Source organism: Ammospiza caudacuta, chromosome 32 (genome assembly GCF_027887145.1).
Source record: "Ammospiza caudacuta isolate bAmmCau1 chromosome 32, bAmmCau1.pri, whole genome shotgun sequence".
Classification (NCBI taxonomy): domain Eukaryota; kingdom Metazoa; phylum Chordata; class Aves; order Passeriformes; family Passerellidae; genus Ammospiza; species Ammospiza caudacuta.
The window spans coordinates 4,683,652-4,708,527 of NC_080624.1; the positions used below are offsets into that span (position 1 = coordinate 4,683,652).

Genomic DNA, 24,876 nt, shown 5'->3' on the forward strand with positions numbered 1-24,876 from the left:
TTCCAGGGGATTTGGGCCAAAAGCACAAAAAAGGCAATTTTGGGACAAAACCAAAAAAAAGGCCAAGTTTAGGGGCAAAAATAAAAAAAAAGAACAGCCCAATTCTGGCCAAAAGCAAAAAGGGGCCAAATTTAAGGGCAAAAATAAGAAAAAAGGGCCCAATTTGGGGTCAAAACAAAAAGGACAATTTTCCACCCAAAAGGGCCCAAATTCCACCCAAAATAAAAGGGAAATGGGGTCCAAAGTCGCTGTAAAATCCCCAATTTTGAGGATTTCTTTGCCCTGGCCCTGCCTGGGCTTTCAGGGTTATCCCAGGGTTGGTTTTGGGTGGGAATCGGGGATTTTGGGTGGGAATCAGAGATTTTGGGTAATGGGATTTGGGGATTTTAGGTGGGATTTAGGGATTTTGGGTCATGGGATTTGGGGATTTTGGGTAAATCCGCAGCAATTTGGGAATGGGAATTGGAGGAGGACTCTGAGGGTTTGACCACCTTGGGTTTAATCAGGGTTTCCTACTTCATTAATGAAGCCATTGCTTAATTAGCACCCCCAATTCATTAGCAAGAATATCCTGAGAACCCCCTGCTTCGTTAACTCCCCCCAGTTCATTACAGGGGCTTCATTAGGGACCCCCAATTAATTACTGGGGGCACCATTAAGACCCTACTTGGTTAGGAAGGTGTTAGGGCACAAATTAAGGCAGGGCTTCGTTAAAGCCCTAATTAAGGACTCACAGGGCAGGGGGTTGTATCGCTCGTCTGTAGCCAGCGGTGCCATGGCCAGGTCCTGCAAAATGGGGGAAAAGCATCAAGTTTAGGTAAAAGAATAACTCAATTCAGGCAAAAAGGCTGTTTTTATTGAAAAGAAATAAAATAAAAGGTGACTTTGGTTGGACTGACCTTGACAGAGAGCCTGGAGAGGAACATCTGCACCACAGTGGCTTCTCGGAGAGGAGAAAAACAATTAAAAAAAAGAATTTTGGGGGAAACCGCCTGGATTGGGGGGATCTGGAATGTGAGGTCTTTACCCAGTTTGAGGGTACCTCAATGACCCCCAGAACAAGAATTAGCATTTAACCCCCTTAAAGCTCCAAGTGACGCCCAAAACCCCCAACCCCAACCCTTTTTAATGCCCAAAAATCCCTAAATCCCCCCAAAACCACAGCAAGCGTTTAACTCCCAAAGCTCAGTGAGCCCAGGTTTAACTCGGTCTCGTACCTCTCTGGCTCACTCATGCCGCAGGACTAAAGGCTTCTCTGAAGTTTAAGCCATTCTTTGCTATATTTTAGTAAAATCTAAGGTACTAAATTGATTTTCTGCTGCCAAAAGAGGAAAAAGCGGCAAAATCGCCTCAGGAGCTCCGGCGCCTTCCCGCTCTTTTTCCTTCGCCTCAGCGACCTTAGCCCCTCCCCTTCCCGGAGCCCGCCTCCTATAGGCCGCCAGGTCAGGCCTCCAACCAATCAGAAGGCAGATATTGACTAAGCCACGTCTCTCTCCCCAGTTTATGCGGTATCAGCCAATCAGAGATGAGGCGCGCAAAGGAGGCGTCGCTGATTGGCTGAGCGCCATGAGGGAGAAGTGTGAAGGGAGGGGCGGTTTGTGAGGGGTTTGTGCAGGGAAGGGATCGGGGAAGGCGCTGCGGCCGCGAAGCACCGGGGGTGAAACGGGGAGAGGAACAAACCCGGCTCGGGCTGGGCGGCCCCGCGGAGCTCAGGGCGCCGCTCCCCTCGCCCGCGCCGCCCCTCCCTTAGCAACAGCCGGCGGCCCAGCGGCGTCGCGAGGGGGATTTTTCTGATTGGCCGAGCCCCGCCGCGCCTGGCCAATGAGCGCGAGCCACGGGACGCTGCGCGTCCCCGCCCACCCCGCGGCGGCTGCGGGGCCGCTCGGAGCGTACCAAGCGCGGGCGTGCAGGGGGGGAGCCCAGCGGTTCAGGTTTTAGGAGCGTCACAGCCCCTCGCAACCCCCGTGCGAGGGAGGACGAGGAGGCTCCTCAGGGTCTCTGCAGGGAGGAGCTGCCCTGGACGGCGAGGTGTGGAGAGCAGGAAGAGAGTGAATCCCCCCCAGTCTCCCCCCGGACAGCGGGTGGCGCTGTCCGGGCGGAAGTGAGGTGTCGCGCGCTGCGGCGGTTCCGGTGTGGGAGCGGCCGGGCTGGGCTGAGGCGGGGTCGGGCCCGGTGGGTCCCGGGGGGCTCCGGGGGCGGCAGCGGCGCCGGGGGCGGGCGGGGAACCGGGGGGGGCTCGGGAGGAACCGGGGGCAAGGCGGGGCTCGGGGCGAGCGGAGGGAGCGGTGACAGTTGGGGATCCTGGGGAGGAGGGGACGCGGGTGTGAGGGGGGTGGGGGGGGCGTGAGAGGCGTGAGGGGACCCTGAGGGGACAGAGGGACAGTGAGGGGACAGAGGGACACGGAGGGGACAGAGGGACAGTGAGGGGACAGAGGGACACGGAGGGGACAGAGGGACAGTGAGGGGACAGAGGGACAGTGAGGGGACAGAGGGACAGGGAGAGGGACAGACAGGGAGAGGACAGACGGACATAGGGGGAGCTGAGGGTTTGGGGACATGGGGGGCTGAGGGGCGTGAGGGGACAGAGGGGTAGGGAAGGGGGACAGACGGACATGGAGAGGGACAGACAGACGTAGGGGGACAGACGGACAGACGGACAGGTGCCACCTGGGCACACCAGGTGCCAGCACAGTGTGGGACAGAAACCAGCAGTGACCGAGAGCTCGATTTAAAAAATTTCATTTAATTATCGCAGGAATTGTTAATGAGCTAAAAAATCACCTTGGGCCAGCCCCAAACCTCTGGAATGATTTTTGAGGTTAAATGTGGATTATTCTGGGGTTAAATGTGAATTACTTTGGGGATAAATGTGGGTTATTTTGGGGTTAAATGTGAATTACTTTGGGGATAAACCCCTGGTTTTTGTGGGTTCGAGGCCATGCTGTGCACAGCCCTGGTCATGGCTGGCAGCCTGAGGGCTGATCCTGTGGTACAATGTGGATTAATTTAAATGTTAAATATTAATTATTTGTTATTTTTAACCATTTCAGGCCGAGGCCATGCTGTGCACAGCCCTGGTCATGGCTGGCAGCCTGAGGGCTGATCCTGTGGTACAATGTGGATTAATTTAAATGTTAAATATTAATTATTTGTTATTTTTAACCATTTCAGGCCGAGGCCATGCTGTGCACAGCCCTGGTCATGGCTGGCAGCCTGAGGGCTGATCCTGTGGTACAATGTGGATTAATTTAAATGTTAAATATTAATTATTTGTTATTTTTAACCATTTCAGGCCGAGGCCATGCTGTGCACAGCCCTGGTCATGGCTGGCAGCCTGGCTCTCACCACGGCCGTGGTTGCCCATGCCTATTACCTGAAGCACCAGTTCTACCCCACCGTGGTGTACCTGACCAAATCCAGCCCCAGCATGGCCGTGAGTGCTCTGTTCTGTATTAATTACCCCTAATTAACCCCTCATTAACTGACCAAAGTCCCCCCCAGGGTGGGTTTGGGGTACCAGGATCCCCCCAGGATAGGTTTAGGGTCCCAACCTCCCCCAGGGTGACCCCCAAATCCCATTTTTGGGGTACCAGAACCCCCTCAGGATGGATTTAGGGTCCCAAACCCCCCAGAGTGACCCCAAATCCCATTTTTGGGGTCCCAAACCCCCCAGGGTGACCCCCAATCCCATTTTGGGGTGTCCTGCCCTGCAGGTGCTGTACATCCAGGCCTTTGTGCTCGTGTTCCTGCTGGGCAAGTTCATGGGCAAGGTGTTCTTCGGGCAGCTGCGCGCGGCCGAGATGGAGGTGAGACACTGGGGGGGACTGCGACCCCAAAAAGGGTTTGGGGATGATTTGGGGGCAGTTTGGGACCCCAAAAAGGGTTTGGGGATGATTCTGGGGGGAGTTTTGGGCTCCAAAAACTCTTTGGGGCTCATTTAGGGGGACTTTGGGACTCCAAAAGGTCTTTAGGGCTGATTTTGGGGGCAGTTTTGGATACCAGAAGATTTTTGCTGCTGATTATGGGGGGCTTTTTGACCCCAGAATGTCTTTGGGGCTGATTTAGGGGAGTTTTGGACTCCAAAAACTCTTTAAGGGTTGACTTAGGGGCAGTTTGGGACCCCAGAAAGTCTTTGGGGCTGATTTTAGGGGGTTTTGGTGCCATTTGGGGGCATTTGTTGCCATTTGGAGAGGAATTTATGACCCCAGTAGGGTTCTGGTGCTGATTATGGGGGGATTTTTGACCCCAGAAATTCTTTGGGGCTAATTTTGGGGGAATTTTGGATCCCAGAAGGTTTTTGGTGCTGATTTGGGGGGGAATTTGCACCTCAGAAGGCCTTTGGTGCTATTTGGGGGGAGAATTGATGCGTTTTAGGGCAGGATTTAAAACCCTGAGAGTCTCTCAGGGCCACTTTGGGTGGGGATTTTGAACCCCAAGAGTCTTTGGGTCCCAATTTTGGGGTGAATTTTGAACTCCCAGCGTTTTTGGGGCGCATTTTGCCCCCCCAGGGTTTTTGGGGTGCATTCTGGGACCCCGTGCCTGTGTCCCCCAGCACCTCCTGGAGCGCTCGTGGTACGCGGTGACCGAGACCTGCCTGGCCTTCACCGTCTTCAGGGACGACTTCAGCCCGCGCTTCGTCGCCCTCTTCACCCTCCTCCTCTTCCTCAAGTGCTTCCACTGGCTGGCCGAGGACCGCGTGGACTTTGTGAGTGTTGGCAGCGGGGAAAACACCTCAAAAAATGGCCCAAAAAACCCCAAATCCAGCCCAAAAATCAGCCGGGATCAGCCCAGAACCTGCCTGAGAGCAGCACAAAATTAACCCTAAACCAGCCCAAAAATAACCTGAAATCAGTCTGAAAATAAACCCAAAAATAACCTGAGATCAACGTAAACCAACCCAAAAATAACCTTAAATCAACCTGAAACCAGCCCAAAAAAACCCAAAATCAGCCTAAACCAGCCCAAAAATAACCAGAAATCAACACAAAAATAACCTGAAGTCAACTCGAAACCAACCCAAAAATAACCCCAAATTAATCTGAAAATAAACCCAAAAATAACCTGAAATCAACGTAAACCAGCCCAAAAATAACCCCAAATCAGCCTAAACCAACCCAAACCCAACTGAAAATCAGCTCAAAACTACCCCAAAAAATAACCCAAAACTAGCCCAAAAAATAACCCCAAATACTACCCCAAAAATAACCTGAAATCAACCTAAACCAACCCAAACCCAACTGAGAATCAGCCCAAAACCAACCCAAAAATATCCCCAAATCAGCTCTAACCAGCCCTAAATCAGCCTAAAGCAACCCAAACCCAACCCAAAATCAGCCCAAAACTACCCCAAAAATAACCTAAAACCGGCCTGAAGCCACCCCAAAATTTACCCAAACTACCCCAAACAGCCCAAAATGACCCCAACCCCCAAATTTTTAATAAAAAATGGAATTTTGCTCCCCACAGATGGAGAGGAGCCCCAACATCTCGTGGCTGTTCCACTTCCGCATCGTCTGTGAGTTCTCATTTGCATCACTTTGGGGAACAACCCAAAAACCCAAAACAGCCCCAAAACCAGCCCCCAAACCAGCCCCAGGGCAGCCGGGCCTGCTGGGGCCTGATAAGCCCAATTAGGGTAATCAGCAGGGTTCGTTAACGAGGGGGGGTGGGGGGAAAACACGGCCTGGATCCGCGGCAAAGTGGGGTGGGGAATGGGATTTGCGGGTTTAGTTCCTGGAACGGGATTTGGGATTTAGGGGTAAAAATGGGATTTGGGGATTTATTTCCTAAGGTGGGAAAATGGGATTTGGGATTTACTGGCTAAAATAAAAAAAAATAAGATTTGGGGATGTGGTTCCCAAAATGGGATTTAGGGATTTACTGCCTAAAATGGGATTTAGGGATGTGGTTCCTAAAATGGGAAAAATGGGATTTAGGGATAAAAATGGGATTTAGGGACTTACTGCCTAAAACGGGATTTAGGGATGTGGTTCCTAAAATCAGAAAAATGGGATTTAGGGATTTACTTCCCTAAATGGGAAGTATGGCATTTAGGGATGTGGTTCCCAAAGTGGAAAAATGGGATCTATTCATTTTTTGGGATCTTTTGTTGATTTTTTTGGGATTTGTTCATTTTTTGGGATCTGTTCATTTTTTGGGACCTGTTCATTTTTTTGGATCTGTTGAATTTTTGGGACCTGCTCATTTTTTGGGATCTTTTGTTGACTTTTTTGGGATCTTTTGTTGATTTTTTGGGATCTGTTCATTTCTGGGGCCTGTTCATTTTTTGGGATCTTTTGTTGATTTTTTGGAGTCCGCTTATTTTATGGGATCCGTTCATCTTTCGGGACCCATTCATTTCTTGGGACCTGTTCATTTTTTGGGATCTTTTGTTGATTTTTTGGGATCTTTTGTTGATTTTTTTGGGCTCTTTTGTTGATTTTTGATGTCTCCTCCCAGCCCTGATGTTCCTCCTGGGCATTCTGGATTTCCTCTTCGTCAGCCACGCCTACCACAGCATCCTGACCCGCGGCGCCTCCGTGCAGCTCGTCTTCGGCTTCGAGGTGGGTTTGGGGGGTCCCAGGGGTCCCAGGGGTCCCAGAGCCCTCCCAGGCCGGGATGTCCCACTGGCGCCGTCCCTGTCCCCAGTACGCCATCCTGCTGACCATGGTGCTGACCATCTTCATCAAGTACGTGCTGCACTCCATCGACCTGCAGAACGAGAACCCCTGGGACAACAAGGCCGTGTTCATGCTCTACACCGAGCTCTTCACCGGTACGGGGGGGTCAGTTAGGCCTTGGTTAACGAGGAGGTGTTGTTTGGTTAATTAGGCCTTGGTTAACGAGGAGTTAAGTGTTGGGGCGTTGGTTGGTCAATGAAGAGTCAAAGTCTTGGTGGTGCTTTGTTGATCTTCATCAGTCAATGAAGAGTTGAAGTCTTGGTGTTCAATTGGTTTTGGTTGATGAACAAAGAGTCAAAGTCTTGGTTTCCAACGGGTTTTTGTTCATTAATGAGGACTCAAAGTGCTGGTGTTGAACTGGTCTTGGGGTCAGCCAAAACCGGAAGTGTCGGTGGTGTTTGGTTGGTCTGGGTTGATCAACCAAGACTTGCTTAACTGGTCACCTCAGCTGACCTTTGGTTGTCCCAGAATTGGCCCAGGTGCCCTTGGGGTCCCACCTTGTCACCTCACGTGTCCCAGAATTGGCCCAGGTGGCTTTGGGGTCACACCTGGTCACTGAGCTGTCCCAGATGTCCCTCTGTGTTCCCAGGGCTGATCAAGGTGCTGCTCTACATGGCCTTCATGACCATCATGATCAAGGTGCACACCTTCCCGCTCTTCGCCATCCGCCCCATGTACCTGGCCATGAGGTGAGGCCGCGTGCGGGGGATCCCGGTGCTCGTCCTGGTCCTGATCCTGATCCCATCCCAGTCCTGATCCCATCCACATCGCAATCCTCATCCTGGTCCTCATCCTGATCCCATCCTGATCCCATCTCAATCCTGTCCCATCCCGATCCTGATCCCAGTCCTGGTCCTGATCCCATCCCAATGCCATCCCAGTCTTGATCCTGATCCTGATCCCAGTCCCTCTCCAATCCCAAGCCTGATCCTGATCCTGATCCCATCCCAATCCTGCTCCCAATCTCATTCCCATCCCATCCTGATCCTGATCCCAGTCTGATCTTGATCCCATCCCAATTCCGATCCCAATCCCAATCCTGATCCTGATCCCAATCCTGATGCCAATCCTGATCTCGATTCCCATCCCATTCCCATCCCATTCCCGATCCCAATCCTGATCCCAATCCTGATGCCAATCCTGATCTCGATTCCCATCCCAATCCCCATCCCAATCCCACCCCATTTTCCCCTCAGGCAGTTCAAGAAGGCCGTCACGGACGCCATCATGTCCCGCCGGGCCATCCGCAACATGAACACGCTGTGAGTGCCTGATTCCCCCAAAAACCCCAAAGAAAACCCCAAAACCCTGTGTGCATCCGCCCCTAAAACCCCAGCTGTGTGTTTTTGGGATCGGCTGTGGATTTTGGGGTTCCCCTGGCGCAGGTACCCCGACGCCACGGCCGAGGAGCTGCAGGCCATGGACAACGTGTGCATCATCTGCCGTGAGGAGATGGTGACGGGCGCCAAGCGCCTGCCCTGCAACCACATCTTCCACACCAGGTGCCATTTGGGGCATTCCGGGAATTTGGGGTGGTTCTGGGGATTTTGGGATGGTTTTGGGGGTGGTTTTGGGGGGTCACTGCCACAGCTCTGCCAGCCTGCAGCGGCAGTCCTGATCCTGATCCCAGTTCCAGTCCTGATCCCAGTCCTGATACTGATCCCATCTTGATCCCAATCCTCATCCTGATCCCAGTCCTGATACTGATCTCATCTCCATCCCAATCCCATCCCAATCCCCAGCACTGCAGTGGCAGTTAACGAGGTCATTAGTTAACTCAGGATTAATTAATTATGGGTTCATTAGTGGCGGAAGGGTTAAACTCCATTGGGTGGATCAGGGGGACATGGAGGGGTCTCAGGGGGGCCAATTAATTAACAGAAATTAATTAACGGGTTAATTACCGCCCGGGGAATAAAGCAGTGGGGATTTTGGGGTGGCGCTAATGAAGGGGTTAATTATGGGGTTAATGAAGGGGTTGATTAACCCTTCAGCTGCCTGCACTCATGGTTCCAGTGGGCAGCAGACATGGGGGCCAACAGTGAACAAGGGGGGAATTAAATAACGGGTTAATTATGGCCAGGGGAATAAAGCAGGGGGGGGTTTGCGGGGTGGCATTAATTAAGGTATTAATTAGGGTGTTAATTAACCCCTCAGCTGCCTGCGCTCCTGGTTCCAGCGGCAGCAGACGTGCCCCACGTGCCGCATGGACGTGCTCAGGGCATCGCTGCCCCCACAGCCGCCCCCGGAGGCTCCGGCACCGGCACCGGCAGCGCCGGCACAGCCCCCGAACTGTGAGTGGGACGGACAGACAGACGGGGAGGGGACAGATGGACATGGGGACAGGGGGGAGGCAGCCCTGGAGGCACCGGCACAGCCCCCGAACTGTGAGTGGGACAGACAGACAGATGGGGAGGGGACAGGGGGACAGGGGGCAGGCACCGGCAGCGCCGGCACAGCCCCCAGACTGTGAGTGGGACGGACAGACAGACGGGGAGGGGACAGGGGGACATGGGGACAGGGGGCAGGCACCGGCAGCGCCGGCACAGCCCCCAGACTGTGAGTGGGACGGACGGACAGATGGGGAGGGGACAGATGGACAGGGGGACAGGGGGGAGGCAGCCCTGGAGGCACCGGCACAGCCCCCGAACTGTGAGTGGGACGGACGGACAGACGGGGAGGGGACAGGGGGACAGGGGGACAGGGGGACAGGGGGGAGGCACCGGCAGCGCTGGCACAGCCCCCAGACTGTGAGTGGGACAGACAGACAGACAGGGGACAAAGGGACAGGGAGAGGACAAAAGGACAGGGAAGGAGAGGCCCCGTGTGCAGCCTGGGCTGTTTCCCCCTGGGACATCTCAGTGTGGGAATTCCCACAGTGCCATCCCACGGTGCCATCCCAACAGTGCCATCCCACAGCGCCATCCCAACAGTGCCATCCCACAGTGCCATCCCACAGTGCCATCCCACGGTGCCATCCCACAGTGCCATCCCACAGTGCCATCCCAACAGTGCCATCCCACAGTGCCATCCCACAGTGCCATCCCACAGTGCCATCCCAACAGTGCCATCCCACAGCGCCAGCCCAACAGTGCCATCCCACGGTGCCATCCCACAGTGCCATCCCGCAGCGCCATCCCACAGTGCCATCCCACAGTGCCACCCCACAGTGCCATCCCACGGTGCCATCCCAACAGTGCCATCCCACAGTGCCATCCCAACAGTGCCATCCCAACAGTGCCATCCCAACAGTGCCATCCCAACAGTGCCATCCCAGCCTGGCACATTTCCCCCATTCCCTTTGGGGTCGGGATTTGGGAATTCCAGCTCCCATCTCTGCCCTGTCCCTGCAGTTCCCCAGGGGCTGCTCCCTCCCTTCCCCCCGGGCATGTTCCCGTTCTGGCCGCCCGTGGGGCCCTTCCCGCCCGGCCCCGGCGCCGCTGCCCCGGCCCAGCCTGGCACTGACGGAGCTGCTGCGGCTGCTGGAGCTGCTCCTGGTGAGTGCACCCCGAATCCCATCTGAAACCCACCCCAAATCCAACCCCAAATCCCACCCCGAATCCCATCCTGCCCCTTGTCCCACCCCAAATCCAATCTCAAATCCCCTCCTGCCCCTTTTCCCACCCCAAATCCCCCGAATCCAAATCGCCCCCAAACCCATCCCCTGCCCCTTTTCACACTCCAAATCCCCCAAACCCAACTCCCTCTCCCCACCCCAAACCCCCATTATTTCCCACCCCAAACCCCATTTCCCACCCCAAACCCCCATTATTTCCCACCCCAAACCCCCCATTTCCCACCCCAATCCCTGTCTGTCCCGCAGGTTCCCGTCCCGGTTCTGGTCCCGGTTCTGGTCCCGGTGCCGTTCCCGGTGCTGCGGGGTCGGAGCCGGGCGGGGCCGGGGCGGTGCCGGGGCTGCCGCTGCCCCCGCCATGGGTGGGGATGCCCTGGCCGCCGCTCTTCGGTAGGAACGGGGATTGGGATTGGGATTGGGGATTGGGGGATTTGGGGAATTGGGGATTGGGGGATTTGGGGTTTGGGGAATTGGGATTGGGGAATTGGGATCTTGGAATTGTGGAATTGGAGGTTTGGGGTTGGGAGTGGGGTTTTTGGGATTGGGGAATTGGGGATTGGGATTTGGTAATTGGGGATTGGGGATGTTTGGGTTGGGAATTTGGGGATTTGGGGGTTTGGGGATTGGGAATTGGGATTGGGGATTTGGGAATTCGGGAATTTGGGGATTTGGAAATTTGGGGGCTTGGGGATCCCAGGACTGGGAATTTGGGAATTCAGGAATTTGGGAATTGGTTGAATTTGGGATTTGGTTGAATCCCCCATCCCCGGGGTGCCCCCCGTGCCGGTGATCTGGGGTTTGGGAATTTGGTAATTTGGGATCTGGGGGATCTCAGGCCTGGGAATTCGGGGATTTGGGGATCCCAGGCCGACCCCCTCTCTGCCCCCCATCCCCAGGGGTGCCCCCCATGCCGGTGCCCCCCGCCGGCTTCGCGGGGCTGACGGAGGAGGAGCTGCGGGCCATGGAGGGGCACGAGCGGCAGCACCTGGAGGCGCGGCTGCAGTGCCTGCACAACATCCACACCCTGCTGGACGCGGCCATGCTGCAGATCAACCAGTACCTGGGCGTGCTGGCCACCATCGGGTACGGGGAGGGACTGGGACGGACTGGGAATGGACTGGGACACACTGGGAGGGACTGGGAATGGACTGGGAGGGACTGGGACAGACTGGGAGGGACTGGGAATGGACTGGGACAGACTGGGAATGGACTGGGAATGGACTGGGAGGGACTGGGATGGACTGGGACAGACTGGGAATGGACTGGGACAGACTGGGAATGGACTGGGACAGACTGGGAATGGACTGGGAGGGACTGGGAATGGACTGGGAGGGACTGGGACGGACTGGGAGGGACTGGGACAGACTGGGAATGGACTGGGACAGACTGGGAATGGACTGGGACAGACTGGGAGGGACTGGGAATGGACTGGGAGGGGACTGGGAGGGACTGGGAGGGACTGGGAGGGACTGGGATGAACTGGGAGCACTGGGAGGGCTCGGTGCTCCCCACCCCCCCTCTCCCCCCTTGGGGTGACTCTGTGCCCCCCCCCAGGACCCCCCGAGGCGCCCCCCGGCCGCCCCCCCCCCGTGAGACCCCCCCGGAGGAGCCCCCGGGACCCTCGGGAGCCACCGGAGCCAGCGGTGAGAGAGAGCCACGAACTGGGATGAACTGGGATAAACTGGGATGAACTGGGGCTGAAATGGTGCTCAACTGGGACAAACTGGCCTGAACTGAGTTAAACTGGGGGTGAACTAGGTTGAACTGGGCTAAACTGGGGCTGAACTGGGTTAAGCTGAGCTGAACTGGGCTGAACTGGATAAAACTGGTGATGAAATGGGTCAAACTGGGTTAAACTGGTACAAACTGATCCAAATCGGCTGTGCCCTGGTGCAAACTGGGTTAAACTGGTTGTGCCCTGTGCTAAACTGGTCCAAGCTGGTGCAAACTGGTTCTGCACTGGTTTAAACTGGCCCGAACCGGTTCAAGCCGGCCGTCCCCGGTGTCCCCGCAGATGCGGCCCCCGCTGAGGATGAGGAGGAGGCCGAAGGCGCCGAGGAGCCCCGGGAGGGCCCCGAGCCCCCCGAGGGCCCCGACACGGCCGAGCTGCGGCGGCGGCGCCTGCAGAGGCTGGGGACCCCCCCCACCGACCGGGACCCCCGAAAGTGACCCAAAACCGACCCAAAACTGAACCGGGACCCCCCCACACCGACCGGGACCCCCAAAACCAACCCAAAACTGAACTGGGACCTCCCCCCACTGACCAGGACCCCCAAAAACTGAACCGGGACCCCCCAAAATCTCCCCAAAACTGAACTGGGACCTCCCCCCACTGACCAGGACCCCCAAAAACTGAACCGGGACCCCCCAAAATCTCCCCTAAACTGAAGTGGGACCCCCCCCCCACTGACCGGGACCCCCCCCAAATCTCCCCAGGACCCCCCAAAACCCCCAAAAACTGAACCGGGACCCCCAAAAACCAACCCAAAACTGAATGAGGACCCCCCCCACTGACCAAGACCCCCAAAACTGAACCGGGACCCCCCCAAAACCCCCCAAAATCTCCCCCAGAACCCCCCAAAATTGAACCAGGACTCCCCCCACTGACCGGGACCCCCCCCCCCCCACAACCCCCAAAATCTCCCCAAAACTGACCCGGGACCCCCCCCCACTGACTGGGACCCCCCAAACTGACCCAAGATTCCCCCAGGACCCCCCTCCCATCTCCCCCGCCCCATTTCCCCAGCCGCTGACCCCTCTGCCCTCCCTTTTCCCTCTGTTTGCCCCCATTTTTTCCCAATTTCCCCCAATTTTTCCTCATTCCTCTCCATTTTTCCCAACTTACCTCAATTTTTCCCCAATTTCCTCTCATTTTCCCTCTATTTTTCCCATTTTTCCCCATTTTCCCCCAATTTCCCCTCTCCCCCAAGCCAGGGCCGGGTCCTTGTTGTTCCCATGGGAATTTTGGGGTCCCCCTTGGGAATTTTGGGGGAAATTGCCCCGGATTTGGGTCCTGCCCGTGGGAATTTCATGATTTTCCCAGGAAAATTTGGGAATTTTTGGGTCCCGTCCATGGAATTTCGGGGTTCCCCTGGAATTTTGGGAATTCTGCCCCCTCCCCATTAACAGTATTAACCCAAACCCCCCCCCATCCCAAACTGGTCTGTACTGGTTTGTACTGGTGGGAGCTGCAGTTTCTCGCTGACTTTTGCCCAATTCCGGGCGCTTTCGGCCCAGACCCGGCCGCGCCCCCAGTGCCTCTGGAACCCCAAATTCTCAGGGAAAAACCAAAACTCCAAAACCCCGCGGCCGGAATCGACGCAAACGGCGCCTTTTGCACCCAAACTGGGGCTTTGGGGGGGAGTTTTGGGGCAAAAAGGAGCCAAATTGGGATTTTCAGCTTTGAGGCAGATTTTTTTTGTTTTTTGCTTTCATTTTTTCGGGTTTTAGCCCCAGCTTTGAGTGGCTTGATGAGGAATTTGGCAATAACGCAGCGACGCCACTTTGGGGAGTTGATTTGAACCCTTTTGTGTTGTTTTTTACCCATTTTGAGCCAAAATCATAATTTCTTTGGGTCTGTTTGAGGGGTTTTTTTGGGTGAATTCCTTTAAAATCGCCTCGTTTTGGGGTGAAGCCACGGGGAGTGGGAGGGATGACCCGGGGGGGCTCTGGACCCCCCAAAATCGCTCCTTTTCCCCCCGAAGCGGTGGCGGAATTATTTAATTTGTAAATAATGTACAAATTTTTACCAGCTCCGGTGTAAATACAAATAAAAATTGCAGTAAAGCTCGGCTCCTCCCGCCCGCTTGGGGGCGCTCTGCGGCGCCCGAGTCTCTATGGTTCTCTGAGTCTCTGTGGCGGCTCAGCCATAGACACACCCGCCTGTACTGGTTTATAATGGTTTATTATCTTAGTGCGGCGCTCCCCGTACTGATTTATACTGGTTTATATTGCTTTATACTGGGGTTTTCTCCACTGGGCCGCTACGGTTTCTGCTTCCTGTCTCTACGGTAACGGCGGCGGCAGCGGAAGCCGCTCTGCCCGCCTCTATGGTTCTCCCGCCTCCCCTCAGAGTCTCTGTGGTGGCTCAGCCATAGAGACATCCACAGAGACCCCCGCTTGTTCTGGTTTATAATGGTTTTGCACCCGCCGCAGTCTGTGCGGTTGGTGCGGCCCTCTCCGTACTGGTTTATACTGGTTTATACTGGTTTATACTGGTGTTTTCCCCGCTGGGTCGCTCCGGTTTCTCCTTCCCGTGTCTGTGGCCATGGCGGCGGCAGCGGAAGCCGCTCTGCCCGCTGGGGGCCGTCTCTATGGTTCTCCCTCCGCCGTTACTCCTCTATGGCGGCGGCGCTCCGGGTCCTCCCGCCCGCCAGGCGGCGCCGCCTCCCCGGGGCCGCTCGGTGCCGCCACATCCGGGTCCCGCGCGGAGCGATGGCGGCCGAGGGGCCGGAGGAGGGAGCCGGGGGCTCCGCGGGCTCCGGGGAGGCGATGGACGGGGACGGGGACAGCGGTGAGAGCGCGGGGGCGGCCGGGGGGGAGGAACCGGGGGCGCTGCGGGTGAGGAGGGGGCGCAGGGGCCGCCATGGAGGCGGGGGCTGAGGGGGCTCGGGGGGGAATTGGGGCGGCTGAGGGGGATTGGGGTGAGGGAGGGAGAGATCTGAGGGGGCTTTGGGGGGACTGAGGGGATTTGCGGGGACTGAGGGGAGATTTGAGGGGGTCTGAGGGGATTTGGAGAGTTTTGAGGGGATTTGGGGGCTCTGGGGATTTTGGAGAGTCTGAGGGTGTTTGAGGTGCGAGGGGAGTGAGGTCTGAGAGGATTTGAGGGGATTTTGGGGAGTCTGAGGGGATTTTGGGGGTTTGAGGCGATTTGGGGATGTTTGAGGGAATTTTGGGGCTCTGAGGAGATTTTGGGAGTGGTTGATGGAATTTGGGCACTCTGAAGATATCTCGGAGAGTCTGAGGATATTTTTGATGGAATTTGAGGGTGTTTGATGGGATTTAGGGGCTCTGAGGAGATCTGGGGGGTTCTGAGGGGATTTTGAGGGTCTTTGAGGGAATTTGGGGAGGTTTGATGGGATTTTGGAGCTCTGAGATGATTTGGGGTCTCTGAGGGAATTTGGGGGCACTGGCGATATTGGGGCGAGGAAGGGAACGAGATCTGAGGGGATCTGGGGGGTTCTGAGGAGATTTTGAGGGGTCTTTGAGGGAATTTGGGGCTGTTTGCTGGGATTTGGGGCCTCTGAGGAGATTTGGGGGCTCTGAGGGGATTTTGGCACTCTGAGGAGATTTTGGGGGCTCTGAGGGGAGGGGTCACGAATCCTTGGTTGGGGGGGTTGGGGATAATTTGGGGAGGGGGTCAGACCTGGGGGGCTCTCTGGGGGGAGGGGCAGACCCTCCCCTCCCCCCCATTTAACCGTGCCCCTCTCCCCATTTCTTTTAGCCTCGGCCGAGCCGCCCCCGCCCGCTCCCCCCGATCCCGATCCCGATCCCGGTACCGGAGCTGACCCCGATCCCAATCCCGGTCCCGCTCCCTGTACCGATCCCGGTCCCGCTCCCGATCCCGATCCCGGTCCCGATCCCGATCCCGGTCCCGGTGCGGCCCCTCCGCCCCCGTCAGCCCCGAACGGAGCCCCGCCCCCCGCGGAGCCGCCCCCTCAGGAGCCGCCGCCGTTCCCGCCCGAGTTCCAGCGGCTCTGGGGCGCGGCCCAGGGCAGCCCGCACGACTTCGGGGCCTGGACCGAGCTGCTGGCCTACGTGGAGCAGGAGGTGAGCCTGGCCTGGGACCCCAGACCCATTAATGACACCCCAGACCCATTAATGACCCCCCGAGCTGCTGGCCTACGTGGAGCAGGAGGTGAGCCTGGCCTGGGACCCCAGACCCATTAATGACACCCCAGACCCATTAATGACCCCCCGAGCTGCTGGCCTACGTGGAGCAGGAGGTGAGCCTGGTCAGGGACCCCAGACCCATTAATGACACCCCAGACCCATTAATGACCCCCCGAGCTGCTGGCATACGTGGAGCAGGAGGTGAGCCTGGCCTGGGACCCCAGACCCATTAATGACACCCCAGACCCATTAATGACCCCCCAAGCTGCTGGCATATGTGGAGCAGGAGGTGAGCCTGGTCAGGGACCCCAGACCCATTAATGACACCCCAGACCCATTAATGACACCCCAGACCCATTAATGACCCCCCGAGCTGCTGGCATACGTGGAGCAGGAGGTGAGCACGGGACCCCAGACCCGTTTGTGACAGCCCCAGGGCCGTTAGTGACACCCCCAGCCCCATTAGTGGTCCCCCTTCTTCCCCCAACCCCCCGTATATCCCCTCTAAACCCTCAATTTCCCCTCTAAACCCCCAATTTCTCCTCTAACCCCCATTTTTGCCCCCCAGGAGCTGCTGGAGGCCGCCCGCCGCGCCTTCGACGCGTTCTTCCAGCGCTACCCATACTGCTACGGCTACTGGCGCAAGTACGCCGAGCTGGAGCGGCGCCTGGGCAGCGCCCGCAGCGCTCAGCAGGTGGGGGCCCTTCTTCTGAGCTTTTGGGGTTAAATTCCCCTTTTTTCCCAAAGTTCCGGGGTTAAAATCCCTTTTTTTCCTGAGATTTTGGGGCTTAAAATCCCAATTTTTCCTGATTTTTTGGGGTTAAAATCCTATTTTTTCCTGGTTTTTCTGAGGGTTAAACTCCCACTTTTTTCCTGATTTTCAGGGAGCAAAATAGTCTTTTTTTTTTCTGATTTTTTGGGGTTAAAATCCCTCTCTTTTCCTGAGGTTTTGGGGAGGAAAATCCCCAATTTCTTTTTCCCGAGTTTTGGGGAGGAAAATCTCCATTTCTCTAGGCAGGGAGGGGCAGTGTGGGAACCCAGGTGTGCCCAGATGTGCCCAGGTGTGTCCAAGTTTATCTCAGGTGCCCCCAGGAGTACCCCAGGTGCCCCCAGGTGTATCTCAGGTGACCCAGGTGTACCCAGATGTATCTCAGATGTGCCCAGGTGTATCTCAGGTGTACCCCAGGTGACCCAGGTGTATCTCAGATGTGCCCAGGTGTATCTCAGGTGTACCCCAGGTGACCCAGGTGTCCCCAGGTGACCCAGGTGTATCTCAGGTGTGCCCAGATGTATTTCAGGCGTGCCCAGGTGTATCTCAGGTGTACCCCCGGTGACCCAGGTGTATCTCAGGTGACCCAGGTGTATCTCAGGTGTACCCCCGGTGACCCAGGTGTCCCCAGGTGTATCCCAGGTGTATCTCAGGTGTACCCCAGGTGACCCAGGTGTGTCCCCCCAGGTTCTGGAGCGGGGCCTGCAGTCCATCCCCCTGAGCCTGGAGCTGTGGCTGCACTACATCAGCCTGCTGCAGAGCTCGCTGGACCCCGCGCGGCCCGAGAGCGCCCAGCGCGTCCGGGGGTGAGTGGGGGGAAACATCCACTGGGAAATCCTGGGAATGTCCCTGGGAAATCCTGGGAATGTCCCTGGGAGTGTCCCGGCATTGTCCAGAAATGATCCTGGGAGTGAGCCCGGGCTTGTCCTGGGAACATCCCCCCTTTTGCCAGGATTCTTTCCCCCATTTTCCCAGTCACCCCCCCCCTGCTTTTTCCTGGGATTTTCCCCCCTTCCCCAGAATTCTTCTCCCCCTTCTCCCAGGACTTTTTCTCCTCCTTTCCCCAGGATTCTCCCCCTCCTTTTCCCGGGATTTTTTTCCCCCTTTTCCCTGGGATTCTCTCCTTCCATTTCCCGGGATTCCTCCCTCTCTTCTCCCTAGATTTCCCCTCCTGTTTCCTGGGATTCTCCCCCCCTTTTCCCAGGATTTCCCCCCTTTTCCCGGGATTCTCCCTCCCCATTTCCCAGTTTTTCCCCCCTTCCCGGTCTCCGCTGTGACCCCGTGTCCCCCCAGGGCGTTCGAGGCGGCGCTGGCGGCGGCGGGGATGGATTTCCGCTCGGACAAACTCTGGGAATCGTACGTGGAGTGGGAGCGGGAGCGCGGCGACCTGCGGGCGGTGACGGCCATCTACGACCGCCTGCTGTCCATGCCCACGCAGCTCTACAGCCACCACTGGGAGAGGTGGGGAAACAAACACACCTGGAATTCCAAGGGAAAACACCTGGAGTTCACTGGGAATTCCATGGGAAAACACTGGGAATTCACTGGGAAAATACTGGGAAAATAGCCAGGAATTCCATGGGGAAACGCCGGGAATTCACTGGGAAAACAGTGGGGAAATGGCAGGAATTCCCTGGGAAAACACTGGGAAAACACCGGGGATTCACTGGGAATTCACTGGGAAAACATCAGGGAAACACCAGGAATTCCATGGGAAGTCACTGGGAAAATGGCAGGGGAACAGTGTGAATTCCATGGGAAAACACTGGGGATTCACTGGGAAAATGGCGGGAATTCCATGGGGAAGCAGAGGGAAACAGTGGGGGAACACCAGAAATTCCACGGGAATTCACTGGGAAAACAGAGGGGGAACACCAGGAATTCCCTGGGGAAACAGTGGGGAAGGAGCAGGGAAGATTTGGGCGTGAATTCCCCAGTTCTGGGTGTGAATTCTCCAATCCGGGTGAGAATTCCTCTCCCCGATTTCAGTTGGGAATTCCCAATTCCGAGTGCGTGAATTCCCCGTTTTTGGGCATGAATTCCCCGTTTTTGGGCCTGAATTCCCGTTTTCCCCGCAGGTTCAAGGAGCACGTCCTGCAGCACCCGCCCGGGGCCATCCTGTCCCCCGAGGAGCTGCTCTGGGTGCGCTCCAAGCTCGGCCCCGGCCCCGCGCCCGCCCCGGAGCCGCCCCCGGAGCCCGAGCGGCCCCCGGGACACCGCGAGGAGGAGGAGGAGGAGGAGCCGCGCACGGGGGCCCCGCCCGAGCCGCAGGTAACGCCCAAAAACACCGGGAATTGTGCTTGAAAAACCGGGAATTCCGCTTTTTCTGTGCTTTTATGGGGGCTAAAAATCGGGATATTTCAAAAAAACCCCAGGAATTCTGCTTTTTCTGCTGGTTTGCAGGGGGGGTTAGAAACTGGGATATTCCCAAAACCCCAGGAATTTTAATGGATGTATTTGTCGTTATTTGGATTGATTTACTGTTTTATTTTATTATCGCTATTTTTTAAAACTAGCCGCTAATAACAAAATGTATTTATTATTTATTATTTATTATTTATTATTTATTATTTATTATTTATTTATTTTTTTATTACTTATAAATAATATAAATAGTTTGGAATAAATAATAAGTTGTATTTATTATTTATTCTTTTATTTAACCTTTCCAGGAGGATCTGGACCAGGAGAAGATCCGGGAGCTGGTGATCTCCATGAGGCAGCAAATTTATGCCCAGAACGAAGCTGAAGTCAGCAAGCGCTGGAACTTCGAGGATGGGGTGGGTGCAGGGCTGGGGCCCTCTGGAATTGTCCTGGAATCCTCTGGAATTCCCTTGGAATTCCCTTGGAATTCCCTCAGGATCCCCCCCTGCAAAATCCCTCCTGGAATTCCTCAGGAACCCTCCCCAGATCCTCTGGAATTCTCCCTGGGACCTCCCCAAGAATTTCCCCCATAAAATCCCTCAAAATCCCCCCAAAACCTCCCGGAATCCCCCCAGATCCCCCCCAGATCCCCCAAAATGCCCCACAGTCCCCAGAAATCCCCCGTTCCTGGCAGATCAAGCGTCCGTATTTCCACGTGAAGCCGCTGGAGCGGGCGCAGCTGCGGAACTGGCGCGAGTACCTGGACTTCGAGGTGGCCGCGGGCTCGCACGAGCGCAGCATCGTCCTGTTCGAGCGCTGCCTCATCGCCTGCGCCCTCTACGAGGAGTTCTGGGTCAAGGTGGGCGCCAAAATTCACACTGCTCTGACCCCAAAATCCCTGCTTTTATCTCCAGAAAATCCCCGCTGTTTTAAATAATGCTGGTTTTTACCCAAATTCCCTTTTGTCCCCAAAATTCCTGGTTCTGCTCCCAAAAATTCACAGTGCTGTGACCCCAAAATCCCTGGTTTTATCCCCAAAAATTCCCACTGTTCCTGCCTCAAAATTCACGGTCCTGCCCCAAAAAATTCTCAGTGCTCCTGGCCTCAAAATTCCTGGTTCTGCCCCTAAAAACTCACAGTGCTCCTGCCTCAAAATCCCCAGTCCTGCCCCAAAATCCCCAGTTCTGCCCTCAAAAATCCCTACTGCTTCCTGGCCCCAAAATTCCCAGTTCTGCCCCCCAAAATTCACAATGCTCCTGTCTCAAAATTCCCAGTTCTACCCCTCAAAAATTCACAATGCACCTAAACCCAAAATCCCCAGTTCTGCCCCTCAAAATTCACAATGCACCTAAACCCAAAATCCCCAGTTCTGCCCCTCAAAAATTCCCAATGCTCCTGGCCCCAAAATCCCCAGTTTTTCCCTCATTATTCCCGTTATTCCCCCATTTTCTCCTCATTATTTCCCTCATTATTTCCCTGTTTTTCCCCCACTTTCCCCTCGTTGTTCCCCGTGTAACCCCCGTTTCCCCGCAGTACACGCGGTACCTGGAGTCGCGCACGGTGCCGGGCGCCCGCAGCGTTTTCCAGCGCGCCTGCGGCTTCCACCTGCCCCGCAAGCCCAACATCCACCTGCTCTGGGCCGCCTTCGAGGAGAAGCAAGGTCAGGGAGCCCCCAGATCCGGGGAGCCCCAAAACCTGGGGCTGCTCTGGGGGTCACCGGCACCGGGGCTTGGTCCCACAACGCTCCGAGTTGGGGTCGGGCTGAAATTTCACCCCAAAGTCACTCAGAGACCTCTGAAATCAATGTGGGAGCCCCAAAACTGCCCTAAAGGTGTCCTGGGCACCTCATAACCCAAACTGGGCACCCCATAACCACCCTGGGCACCCCATAACCCACCCTGGGCACCCCATAACCCACCCTGGGTACTCCATAACCTGCCCTGGGCACCCCATAACTCAGCCTGGGCACCCCATAACCCACCCTGGGCACCCCATAACTCACCCTGGGTACCGCAATAACCCTTCAAGGACACCCTTGATCACTTTTTATCCACCCCTGATCACTTTTTGTCCTGTTTTTTCCAATTCCAGGGAATGTGGATGAGGTCCAGCACATCCTGCGCAGTTTTGAGGCTGCCGTTCCCAGGGCTGGGACCCCAATAACCCCATTTGTCCCATTCCCAGAACCCCAATAACCCCATTTTTCCCTGTTTTTTCCCCATTTTTCCCTGTTTTTTTCCTCATTTTTACCCCATTTTTCCCCTCCCCAGGCAATGTTGACAAGGCGCAGCACATCCTGTGCACTTTCGAGGCCACGGTGCCTGGGCTGAGGCTCCCTGCTGACCCCAATAACCACATTTTTACCCCATTTCACCCAATTTCCCCCGTTTTTACCCCATTTCCAGGCAATGTGGACGAGGCCCGGCGCATCCTGCGCAGTTTCGAGGCCGCGGTGCCCGGCCTGGCCATGGTGCGGCTGCGGCGCGTGGCCCTGGAGCGCCGGCACGGGCTGGGTGTGACCCCAATGACCCCATTTTCACCCAATTTCCCCCGTTTTTACCCCATTTCCAGGCAATGTGGACGAGGCCCGGCGCATCCTGCGCAGTTTCGAGGCCGCGGTGCCCGGCCTGGCCATGGTGCGGCTGCGGCGCGTGGCCCTGGAGCGCCGGCACGGGCGCGTGGCCGAGGCCGAGGCGCTGCTGCTCGAGGCCATGAGAGCCAACGAGGGGCTGCCCCTGGGCTCCTTCTACGCCGTCAAGCTGGCCCGGCAGGTGTGCAAGGTGCAGAAGAACCTGGGCAAGGCCAGGAAGGTGCTCGTGGAGGCCCTCGAGAAGGACCCGGTGAGACGGGAGGGGTTAAATTTATTTATATTGCATTTGTTGTAACTAACATTTAAGCGTTGAAATGACACGTTAATTTGCAAGGAGAACGCGTGGCTGCACGCCTTATACTAAGACACTAATATTATATATGATTGTACTGTATTTATTTACGTAATACGTATAATTTTTATATAAATAAATACAAACAATTGTGATATTAATTATAACTAATACAGTAATTATTTAATTATATTACATTTATTTAAAATGAATATAATAAATAAATAATTTCAGTATTAATGATAATTAATACAGTAATTATTTAATTATAATAAATTTATTTTAACCAATATTTTCAATAGTAAAATATTTAAATTAAACATTTATTTGCAAGGACAATGCCCGGCTGCACGCCAACCTGCTGGAGATGGAGTTTGCGATATTAATTATAACGAATACAGTAATTATTTAATTATATTACATTTATTTTAACTGATATTTGTTTAAATTAAACGTTTATTTACAAGGACGGTGCCCGGCTGCACGCCAACCTGCTGGAGATGGAGTTTGTGATATTAATCGTTATTAATACTGTAATTATTTCGTTATATTAAATTTATTTTAACCGATATTTGTTTAAATTAAACATTTATTTACAAGGACAATGCCCGTCTGCACGCCAACCTGCTGGAGATGGAGTTTGCGATATTAATCGTTATTAATACTGTAATTATTTCGTTATATTAAATTTATTTTAACCGATATTTGTTTAAATTAAACATTTGTTTACAAGGACAATGCCCGTCTGCACGCCAACCTGCTGGAGATGGAGTTCGGGGCGGACGTGGGGCAGAACGAGCTGAACACCATGAGCTGCTTCGAGCGCGCCCTGCGCAGCCCCCTGCCCCACGAGGCCAAGCTGCTCTTCTCGCAGCGCCGCGTCGAGTTCCTCGAGGACTTCGGCTCCAGCATCCACAGGTGGGCAGCGGGGTGGGGGGTCCTGCGGGTGGGAAACGGGGCTGGGAAATGGGGTTGGGGGGATCCCCCTTAGGGACGGGAAATGGGGCTGGGGGAACCCTGAAATGGGGCTGGGGGAGGCCCTGGGAACCTGAAATGGGGCTGGGGGAAACTGGGGACCTGAAATGGGGAGACCTGTGGGAGAGGGAAATGGGGCTGGGGGAGGCCCTGGGAACACAAAATGGGGATGGGGGAGGCCCTGGGAGAGAGAAATGGGGCTGGGGGATCCCTGTGGGGACCTGAAATGGGGCTGGGGGAGACCCCTAGGATAGAGAAATGGGGCTGGGGGAGACCCTGGGAACACGAAATGGGGATGGGGGAGGCCCTGGGAGAGAGAAATGGGGCTGGGGGAGACCCTGGGAACACGAAATGGGGATGGGGGAGGCCCTGGGAGAGAGAAATGGGGCTGGGAAATGGGGCTGGGGGAACCCTGAATGGGGCTGGGGGATCCCTGTGGGGACCTGAAATGGGGCTGGGGGAGACCCCTGGGACAGGGAAACGGGGCTGGGGGAGTCCCTGGGGCAGGGAAATGGGTCTGGGGGCTCTGCATGGGATCCCCAAATGGGTCTGGGGGCTCCCAGCTCCTCCCCAGCCTCTCAAGACAAAAACATCCTGGGGGGACATAAAAAGGGCCTGGGGGCTCCCCCTGGGACCCCAAAAGGGTCTGGGGGCTCCCCCCTGAGCGCTGCCCCCTCCCCAGCCTGCTCAAGGACAGAACAGCCTGGGGGGACCCCAAAAAGGGTCTGGGGGCTCCCCCCTGAGCGCTGCCCCCTCCCCAGCCTGCTCAAGGCCTACGATGAGCACCAGAAGATCCTGAAGGCACACGCGGCCCGGAAACGGGCGCCCGAGAATGGGTGAGACCCCGGGACCCCCAAAATGAGCCCAAAATTGGCCACAAAATGGCCCAAAATCAGCCCCAAATTGGCCCAAAATGAGTAGAAAATCAACCCCAAAGTCAGCCCCAAATGAGTCCCAAAATCAGCCCAAAACTGGCCCCCAAATCAGCCCCAAGAGAGCCCCAAAATGGCCTCAGATCAGCCCCAAAATTGGCTCCAAAGTCAGCCCCAAATCAGCCCCAAAATCAACCCCATATTGGCCCCAAAGTCAGCCCCAAATAGCCCCAAAATCAGCTCCAGAATAGGCCCCAAAATGAGCCCAAAATCAGCCCCAGGTCAGCCCCAAATGAGCCCAAAATCAACCCCTAAATCAGCCCCAAATATGTCACAAAATTTTCCCCTTTTTCCCTTTCCTCCCTTATTTTCCCCAAAATTTTCCTTTCCCCCTCACGTTTTCCCCCTTCTCCCCCACACTTTCTCCTTTTTCCCCCCCACATTCCCCCCCAACTTTTCCCTTTTCCCCCAAAAATTTTCCCTTTTTCCCCCCACATTCTTCTCCTTTCCCCCCCCGTATTTTGCGCCCAAATTTTTACCTCTTCCCCCCAAATTCCACCCAATTTTCCCCCCAGCTCAGAAGAGCCCGATGACAAGCGGCTCCGTCCCGACGACCCCTCGGGGCTCCTGGGACCCCAAAACTTCTCCGGAGGGGGAGACCCCAACCCCTCCTACAACTACTGGTACCAGGTGGGTGCATTTGGGGATTTGGGGGTCTCCAGGCCGATCCCCCTCCCCATTTAACCCTTCCCTCCCCAGCAGGGCTACGGCACCTACGGCTACCAGAGCCCCTGGGGCTACGGCCACCACTACTACGGGCAGAGCTGAGGAGGGGGCTCGGCCCCGCCCTGTACAGACTGGGGGACCCCCACCCCAAAATTTGGGGGGGGGGGGGCGTTGTAAATAAAGAGGCTGCGAGGAGTTACCC

The 24,876-nt window shown here is 55.7% G+C and overlaps 2 protein-coding genes across 7 annotated transcripts; both read left to right on the forward strand.

The window, feature by feature from the left end:
- Nucleotides 1-2,125: 2,125 nt before the first annotated feature.
- On the forward strand, nt 2,126-12,526 carry SYVN1 (synoviolin 1). Of its 2 annotated transcripts, none has more exons than XM_058822404.1 (16): nt 2,126-2,172; nt 3,293-3,433; nt 3,714-3,806; nt 4,553-4,705; nt 5,467-5,515; nt 6,460-6,563; nt 6,649-6,775; nt 7,270-7,369; nt 7,877-7,942; nt 8,066-8,182; nt 8,838-8,974; nt 10,034-10,177; nt 10,504-10,644; nt 11,151-11,337; nt 11,809-11,897; nt 12,269-12,526. In XM_058822404.1, the coding sequence occupies exons 2-16, from the start codon at nt 3,302-3,304 to the stop codon at nt 12,421-12,423; spliced, it is 1,794 nt and encodes a 597-aa protein (XP_058678387.1). In that variant the 5' UTR covers nt 2,126-2,172; nt 3,293-3,301; the 3' UTR covers nt 12,424-12,526. The 2 variants fall into 2 exon arrangements, with proteins under 2 accessions (XP_058678387.1, XP_058678386.1); XM_058822403.1 differs by lacking the exon at nt 2,126-2,172 and adding an exon at nt 2,636-2,818.
- Nucleotides 12,527-14,668: 2,142 nt separating this feature from the next.
- On the forward strand, nt 14,669-24,876 carry LOC131570054 (pre-mRNA-processing factor 39-like). Of its 5 annotated transcripts, none has more exons than XR_009275837.1 (14): nt 14,669-14,767; nt 15,698-16,023; nt 16,655-16,780; nt 17,543-17,661; nt 18,149-18,316; nt 18,934-19,126; nt 19,528-19,635; nt 19,914-20,078; nt 20,753-20,879; nt 21,791-22,059; nt 22,835-23,019; nt 23,759-23,912; nt 24,524-24,638; nt 24,711-24,768. XR_009275837.1 is itself a non-coding variant. In XM_058822391.1 (14 exons), exons 1-14 carry the CDS (start codon nt 14,689-14,691, stop codon nt 24,774-24,776), a joined length of 2,121 nt encoding a protein of 706 aa, XP_058678374.1. In that variant the 5' UTR covers nt 14,669-14,688; the 3' UTR covers nt 24,777-24,876. The 5 variants fall into 5 exon arrangements, 2 of the variants coding, with proteins under 2 accessions (XP_058678374.1, XP_058678373.1); XR_009275838.1 differs by having other exon boundaries at nt 24,708-24,766; XM_058822391.1 differs by having other exon boundaries at nt 23,838-23,912; nt 24,711-24,876.